We start from the raw sequence: 8470 nt of genomic DNA, 5'->3' as shown, positions 1-8470 counted from the left end.
ACCATAGTTTCCAGAGGTCATTAGTCCTTGCTTTGCTGAAAGTTCATACGCTTCATAGGCTTCATTCCCCAGCCATTTTGTATAGTCAGCAAGAATTCCAAACTGGGCAAGATGGTGCTCACCTGCAATCCCAGCAGTTGAGACCTTGGAAGCAAGAGAATCAGAACTTTAAGGCCATGGGTGACAGTCAGGATGATTGCCCACGAGTTTGAAGCCAGCCTGCGTTACAGAGTAAAACTCTGCCTTAAAAAGACAAAAACAGAAACAAAAACAAGGGCTGGGTGTTGTGGTGTACATCTTTAATCCCAGAACCCAGATGTCAGAGGCAGGTGGATCTCTGTAAATTCAAGGCTAGCCTGGTCTACTAGCAAGTTCCAGGTCAGCCAGCACTACATAGTGAGATGCTATCTCAACGAATGAATGAATGAATGAATGAATGAATGAATGAATGAATGAATGAATGAAAGGTTTTGGGCTTGAGAGATGGATCACCAGCTAAGAATACTTGTTGTTTGTGCAGAGGACCAAGGTTTGATTTCCAGCACCCACGTGGTGGCTCACAAGCACCCACAACTCCATCCCAAGGGATCTAGTGCCCTCTTCTGACCTGCATGGGAACCAAGCATGCACATGGTATACATACATACACATATAATAAAACAAATAAGTCTAAAAAAAGTTGACAGATGAAAAAGAATTGCTCTCTTTTATCTCAGTCCTGTGCACAAGACATTCTTCTTGTCTTAATCAACTTTATTTAGCAAGATAACTTGAAAAGCCTACGTAAACAGTGTTGTAATTCAACAGATACAAACAGTACAGGTGCCCTTATTGCCACAACAGAAGATGAAAAACATTCTAGGCTTTTCCCAGAGACTCTAAGTAATCCACAGTTCAAGTCATCGGGCTCCCTTGCTATCTCTAATGCTACCTGCAACTCCTGAAGAATGGGATGTGTTTCCATTCTTTAAAAAACAAAACAACATTTAAAAAGTCATATATACATAGTGTGAACATATAGCAGACAATTTAATAAGAATTAAAAAATAACTGGTAATTGTTAATATGTATAAAGATGTGGAGTGGCTATAAAATACAGGACAATTTCTCCTATGGTTTGATTCTGTAAGTTTGGGCAAAGAAAAAGGCAGGAGATTCAGATGGTAATGGCCATGCTATGGGTAGATGTCCCACAACTGCTAGGTATACAACACACACACACACACACACGCACCATCATGAATAATGACATGAACATGGTGTGTGCTTGACATCAAGTTACAACATATAGGTTCAAATTTGAACTTCGGCTGCCCCTAATAAGTTCCTAGTCCAGTTGGTGAAGTAGACAGTGAACTGGCAATTTGAACAGTCAGCTCTGTGTAAGTCCGCCCATATACTATATAGGGCACAGTGAAAAGCACAAGCTCTAACAGGTGGGTGAGACTAGGTCTAGCCCTTTTCACATGAAAGACAAACAGGAAAATGATGACAGTACTTAAACACCATCATAAAGGGCTATGAGAACTCTGGAGAAATGATCTAACAACAGTAGTTGGTCAGAGCCATTGTAGCACTAAGAAACGTATGGAATATCACCAATTAGTTTGAAGCGGTAAAGATCCTGTTTAATCATTTGGCTTTCCTGGTACGTTAGTTAGGTTAGCTACAATTCTTATTTCACCTGGAGCCAGGTTCTAGAACATTGGGAGCATGGATAAGGAAGTGCAAGGGGATTTTATCCAGATTAGCTGTTGGCATTAATTTGACTGCTTGCTTGCTTGCTTGCTTGCTTGCTTGCTTGCTTGCTTGCTTGCTTGCTTGCTTGGCTGGAGACTCCTTCCAATCTCTGTTTCATCTCTCTCTCTCTCTCTCTCTCTCTCTCTCTCTCTCTCTCTGTGTGTGTGTGTGTGTGTGTGTGTGTGTGTCTGCTTTATCTAAGGACGTTTTCAGAATGAATCCTAAATGAGCTTGCATTGATATGTGATTAACTGCTCATAGAAGAATCTCCCACACTTGCCCAAGGATAAGATCTACCTGGTGTTATTCTGAATTGTATGGTCAACCTTATTTTTCTCTTAGTAATTTGCATTTTGTGAGTCTGATGTAGGGTCTGGAATCTACTTTTTAAAATGTCATTCTTACCCTTAGGCAAATTTGGAAAGTCATGGTCTAACTACACTGTCCCTAAAAATAGAACCACCATATAACCTAGATAGACCACTCTTGAATAAAGAAAATGTGCATATGCACAATGGAGGTTTATTCAGCAATCAAGAAAAAATAAGATTATAACTGTGAAAAAATAAATGCACTTGGAGATTATTATATTAAGTGAAATAAGCCAGACTCAGAAAGATAAATATGGTACAGTTTCTCTCTTATGCTGATCCTAGATTTAAAAGTGTGGGGGAGGGGAGAGGACAGAGAGGATCAGGTGCATGTGTTATGAAATTAAAAATTGGATCATGAGAGAAGAGGAAGAGATTTAATTGGAAAACAGGAAATGCATACTTGACATGAAAGCAGTAAGGGAGACTGCTCATGAGGGCAAAGGGAACAAGCCACGGGAGGAGAGCTGAGGGAGGAGCAGCAATTAGAACGAAAAATGATACATGTGAAGGAAAATGCCATAATTAAGCCCTTTATTTGTATGCTTACTTAAAAAACAAAATATAGAGATTAAACAAAGGTATTGTCCCCAAGGTTTGTAATAAATCACTTTGATTCGTAAGCACGTATGGTTAAGTTGTAGACCATTAAGAATTTTAATGACAGAGTCGGAGAGATAGCTCAGCGGTTGGGAGCAATTGATGCTCTTCCAGAGGACCTGGGTTACTTCTCAGCATCTATATAGTGGCTCACAACCACTTGTTACTCCAGTTACAGGGGATCTGAACCCTCTTCTAGCCTTTGCAGCATGTACACACAGTGCACAAAACTTCACACAGACACACACACACACATATACACATAAGTGAAAATAAATCTTTTTAAAAAAATTTAAAGATTAAATTTTTTTTAAAGAATTTAAATAACAAAACAAATCTTATGTTTGGAAAGCATCATATAGTTTATGATACCATATACACTGTACATGTTACCATAATAGAACTTCCTAGAAGCCTGTAAATCACATAGACCAAGGATCTGCATCTCTGTTTTGGGGTTATGGAAACCTTGCTGTTGTAGAACATAGTCTCCAAAACAAAACAGCTGCTATCTTCAGCAGATCAATTGAACTTGTTAGAAGAGACCATCACAACAAGGTTTGTAGACTGTTGACATTCTCTCAAGGAAAAGTGGGCTGGACTGGGTCACTGGGCCCTCACCTGAGGTTCTAGTCATTCTACTTAGCCATTTTCGTGTGTAAAATTCTGCATTAATTGCTCTTGGCCTCAATGATCTCTAGAAGAGCTAGAGTCCATAGGCTGGGGAAGGTTAACTGAGGGATGCTCCCTTATGCAGCTGAGAAGAAGCCATTGTCCATGCTGATGTGGGATGCCCTTCTGTATGCTGTGAATATGGCTTACTACCATTGGTTAGTAAAGAAGCTGATTTGGGCAATAGCCAGGCAGAATAGAGCCAGGAGGGAAAACCAAACAGAGATACAAGGAGAAAAAAGGCGGAGGCAGGGAGATGCCAGCAGCTGTCAGGGAAGCAAAATGTGAGGCAACAAGCCACGAGCCTCATGGTAAAATATAGAAAAACAGAAATGGACCGGGCGGTGGTGGCGCACACCCTTAATCCCAGCACTTGGGAGGCAGAGGCAGGCAGATCTCTGTGAGTTTGAGGCCAGCCTGGTCTAACAAGAGCTAGTTCCAGGGCAAGCTCCAAAACTACAGAGAAACCCTGTCTCGAAAAACCAAAAAAGAAAAAGAAAAAAGAAATGGGTTCATTTAAGTGGTAAGAATTAGTTACTAATAAGCCTGCCCTAATAGGCTGCACAGTTTGTAATTGATATTAAGCCTCTGAGTGGTTACTCTGGAACTGGCGGGCAGGAGAGAAACACCACGCTGTGTGAAAACTTTCCAGAGTGACTGCTTTGGAGTCACCCACATACTTGTAGACAAGCCCTCAGTCATTCTCTGTTACTAAGCCTCATACTCCTTGATCCCCCAGGTTGAGCTTTAGTGGAATCATACTTTGGTTTGTTATTGGGGCCTTATAAGGAGGAGGCAGACTTTGTTTACACCTCTCCAGGGAAGGAATTTTCTCAGCATCTGCCATAATATCCTTTATAATACAATTAGAATGCAACAGCACCTTAAATGATGGGAGAACAAGGAAAAAGTAAGGCGCCTATTGTTAGATCACAGAGGCTGCCCCTCTAGAGGGGATCGGTCATGCTTTGCATCCTATAAGGTATATTCTCTAAAACTGCTAAGCATGTACCAGCCCCAGAGTAGTGTGGGCCACTGGGATTAGCTTCCTAAATTAGGGCATTGCATTCTATGTAGAACTTTGATTAATGTGCTACACTTAGAGGTCCCCACCCTCTAAGCTCAAAGACCACTTACCTTCTGAAGTCTACAACTGTAAGGCTTTTGCTTTGTCCTGTGGGTGGCTGTTGGACGGTCACCATATTCCAGCTTCCCCCTCTTTATTTTAATGCCCACTCTTGCAATATACTTTTATGTCGCAGACAATGCACGTAGGGTTTGAGTTGGTATGGAGCCCAGGGATAGCCTGAGCCAATAGGAATCAAAAAGGTTCCAAAAGCTAGCAGGTGTCTTGACACGGAAACTCAGCTATTTTCTAGGGCACCATACACTTTTCTTCACTGGACTCGCAAGGGAGCTGCACGAGTTATGTCTCCCACAAGCACATATTGTACCAAACCAGTCCGACCTGCAAGAGGAGTACAAGCTTTGGTCCTTTTGCAATGCTCTGCTGCCTAACCAGGTCAAGATGGAGAGATGGCCTAGTGAAGAAAGCCTTGCTTGGAATCCTTTCTGGGCCTACTTAGGGTTTCTGATGCAGTCAAGATGAAGTATCGCATTTAATTAAATTGTATATATGTATACATGTAGAAAGGGCATTGTGCTGGCAGCTGTGACCTGTTCTGAGGTATTCCTATCCTGGGCAGAGCAGAAAGGAAGATAGAAACATGACCATGTTACCAATGTCAGAAAGAATAACAAAACGGAATAAGCAGTGTTCTTTGGTGATGGAGTAGGAGTCAGTGGTTCTTATGGAATAATCTGATGGACTTTGTGGTGTGTGCTGTAATCCCAGCATGGCGGAGACAGGAGAATCACTGTAAGTTAGAACTAACTTGGCCTACAAAGTGAGTGTCAGGCCAGGACTACATAGTTGGCCATGTCTCAGACAAAGAAAACACTAGGTTCTTAGGTTCTTATAGAAGCTTTGGAAAGGCTGATTGGGAAAGTGACATTTCCCCTGGAACCTGAAAGGTAGGTAAAAGACAGATAAGAGCATTACACACCGAATCTGTGAGTAAAGGTATCACTTAGGCTCTAGCCTCTGATAGCCAAGCTGGTTGCTTGGGTAGGGCAGCCAGGAAGAAATCATTGAGTCTCATACTTATTGGGAGGGGACCGGTGACCATTGCATCTTATTCTTCCTTTTTGAGTAAAATTTAGATTGCATTTTCAATTTATTTTTGAGACAGGCTCTCTCTATGTAGTCTTGGAACTCACTATGTAGACCAGACTGGCCTCAAACTCACAGACATCCCCCTGCCTCAGCCTTCCAAGTACTGGGATGATTAAAGGTCTGTGCCATCAGCCTAGCACACTTATCTTTAAATACAGGTGTTCTAGTTAAGCCCAGAAGCTATTGTCTCAACAAAACACCAAGACCAAAGCAAGTTGGCAAGGAAAGGAGTTTTTTGGCTTGCACTCCATATCACAGTTCATTGTCAAAGGAAGTCAGGACAGGAACTTAAATAGGGCAGGAACCTGGAGGCAGGAGTTGTTGCGGAGGCCACGGAGGGGTACAGCTTACTGGATTGCTCCCCATGGCTGCTTGTTTGTTTGCTTGCTTTCTTGTTTTGTTGGTTTGGTTTTGGTTTTGGTTTTTTTGAGGCAGGGTTTCTCTGTGTAACAGCCCTAGCTGTCCTGGAATTAGCTCTGTAAACCAGGCTGGCTTCAAACTCACAGAGATTCCCCTGCCTCTGCCTCCTGAGTACTGGGATTAAAGGCGTGCCCCACCTCCTCCCTGTTCTCAGCCTGCTTCCTTATAGAACCAATTAAGAAAATGCCCTAGCCGGGCGGTGGTGGCGCACGCCTTTAATCCCAGCACTCGGGAGGCAGAGGCCGGCGGATCTCTGTGAGTTCAAGACCAACTTGGTCTACAAGAGCTGGTTCCAGGACAATCTCCAAAGCTACAGAGAAACCCTATCTCAAAAAACCAAAAAGAGCCGGGCGGTGGTGGTGCACGCCTTTAATCCCAGCACTCGGGAGACAGAGGCAGGCGGATCTCTGTGAGTTCGAGACCAGTCTGGTCTACAAGAGCTAGTTCCAGGACAGGCTCCAAAACCACAGAGAAACCCTGTCTCGAAAAACCAAAAACAAAAACAAAAAAGAGGGATACGTGCGTTGACTTACTCCTTTCTGCTATTGACGCGGCCGAGGAAGCATCGCTGAGGGCTCCCATTTCCCTGCCGTCATGTCTAAGTCAGAGTCTCCCAAGGAGCCGGAACAGCTGCGGAAGCTCTTCATCGGAGGGCTGAGTTTCGAAACAACCGACGAGAGTCTGAGGAGCCATTTTGAGCAATGGGGAACACTCACGGACTGCGTGGTCATGAGAGATCCAAACACCAAACGATCCAGGGGCTTTGGGTTTGTTACGTACGCCACTGTGGAGGAAGTGGATGCCGCTATGAATGCAAGGCCCCATAAGGTGGATGGAAGAGTTGTGGAACCTAAGAGAGCTGTGTCAAGAGAGGATTCTCAGAGACCAGGTGCCCACTTAACCGTGAAAAAGATCTTTGTTGGTGGTATTAAAGAAGACACGGAAGAACATCACCTGAGAGATTATTTTGAGCAGTATGGGAAAATTGAAGTGATTGAAATCATGACTGACAGAGGCAGTGGGAAAAAGAGAGGTTTTGCTTTTGTCACCTTTGATGACCATGACTCTGTGGACAAGATTGTTATTCAGAAATACCATACTGTGAACGGGCACAACTGTGAAGTAAGAAAAGCCCTATCCAAGCAGGAGATGGCTAGTGCTTCGTCCAGCCAAAGAGGTCGAAGTGGTTCTGGAAACTTTGGTGGTGGTCGTGGAGGCGGTTTTGGCGGCAATGACAATTTTGGTCGAGGGGGAAACTTCAGTGGTCGTGGTGGCTTCGGTGGCAGCCGTGGTGGTGGTGGATATGGTGGCAGTGGGGATGGCTATAATGGATTTGGTAATGATGGTGGTTATGGAGGAGGCGGCCCTGGTTACTCTGGAGGAAGCAGAGGCTATGGAAGTGGTGGACAGGGTTATGGAAACCAGGGCAGTGGCTATGGCGGGAGTGGCAGCTATGACAGCTATAACAACGGCGGAGGCGGCTTTGGCGGTGGTAGTGGAAGCAATTTCGGAGGTGGTGGAAGCTACAATGATTTTGGCAATTACAACAATCAGTCTTCAAATTTTGGACCAATGAAAGGAGGAAACTTTGGAGGCAGAAGCTCTGGCCCTTATGGTGGTGGAGGCCAGTACTTCGCTAAACCACGAAATCAAGGTGGCTATGGTGGTTCCAGCAGCAGCAGCAGCTATGGCAGTGGCAGGAGGTTCTAATTACAGCCAGGAAACAAAGCTTAGCAGGAGAGGAGAGCCAGAGAAGTGACAGGGAAGCTACAGGTTACAACAGATTTGTGAACTCAGCCAAGCACAGTGGTGGCAGGGCCTAGCTGCTACAAAGAAGACATGTTTTAGACAATACTCATGTGTATGGGCAAACAAACTCGAGGACTGTATTTGTGACTAATTGTATAACAGGTTATTTTAGTTTCTGTTCTGTGGAAAGTGTAAAGCATTCCAACAAAGGGTTTTACTGTAGACCTCTTCTCACCCATGCTGTTGATTGCTAAATGTAATAGTCTGATCATGACACTGAATAAATGTCTTTTTTTTTCTTTTTTAACAAAAAAAAAAAAAACAAAAACAAAAAAGAAAGGAAGGAAGGAAGGAAGGAAGGAAGGAAGGAAGGAAGGAAAGAAAGTTCCCTAAAGGCTCCCCTGCCTTATGGAGGCATTTTCTTAATTGAGGTTCCCTCCTCTTAGATGACTTTAGCTTGTGTCAAGTTGACATAAACTAACAAGCACATTACCCCACCACACAGGGTCTTGCTATGCAGACTAGGCTGGTTTGGAATGCAATCCTTGGGAACAGTTTAGACAAAAGTAACAGTGGAAGGAATAAATCCAAATTGGGGGCTACTGTAGCAACATGAACAAATAGCCCTGGATCCTAAACAGTCTGCCGTGCTGATGTTAAGAGTGGAGATACAGGGCTGGTC

General features: G+C 43.7%; 1 protein-coding gene across 1 annotated transcript; it reads left to right on the top strand.

The window, feature by feature from the left end:
• Nucleotides 1-6558: 6558 nt before the first annotated feature.
• On the top strand, nucleotides 6559-8072 carry LOC130867677 (heterogeneous nuclear ribonucleoprotein A1-like). Its single transcript, XM_057759789.1, has one exon. It carries the CDS (start codon nucleotides 6634-6636, stop codon nucleotides 7747-7749), a length of 1116 nt encoding a protein of 371 aa, XP_057615772.1. The 5' UTR covers nucleotides 6559-6633; the 3' UTR covers nucleotides 7750-8072.
• The last annotated feature ends 398 nt before the right edge of the window (nucleotides 8073-8470 follow it).

Source organism: Chionomys nivalis, chromosome X (genome assembly GCF_950005125.1).
Source record: "Chionomys nivalis chromosome X, mChiNiv1.1, whole genome shotgun sequence".
In the NCBI taxonomy this organism is placed as follows: domain Eukaryota; kingdom Metazoa; phylum Chordata; class Mammalia; order Rodentia; family Cricetidae; genus Chionomys; species Chionomys nivalis.
Note: the sequence above shows the minus strand (reverse complement) of the source record. Positions and strands in the feature narration are given on the sequence as shown.

Excerpts from the sequence above, each read along its gene's own strand:
- LOC130867677 (XM_057759789.1), top strand. The coding sequence starts at position 6,634 with ATGTCTAAGTCAGAGTCTCCCAAGGAGCCGGAACAGCTGCGGAAGCTC.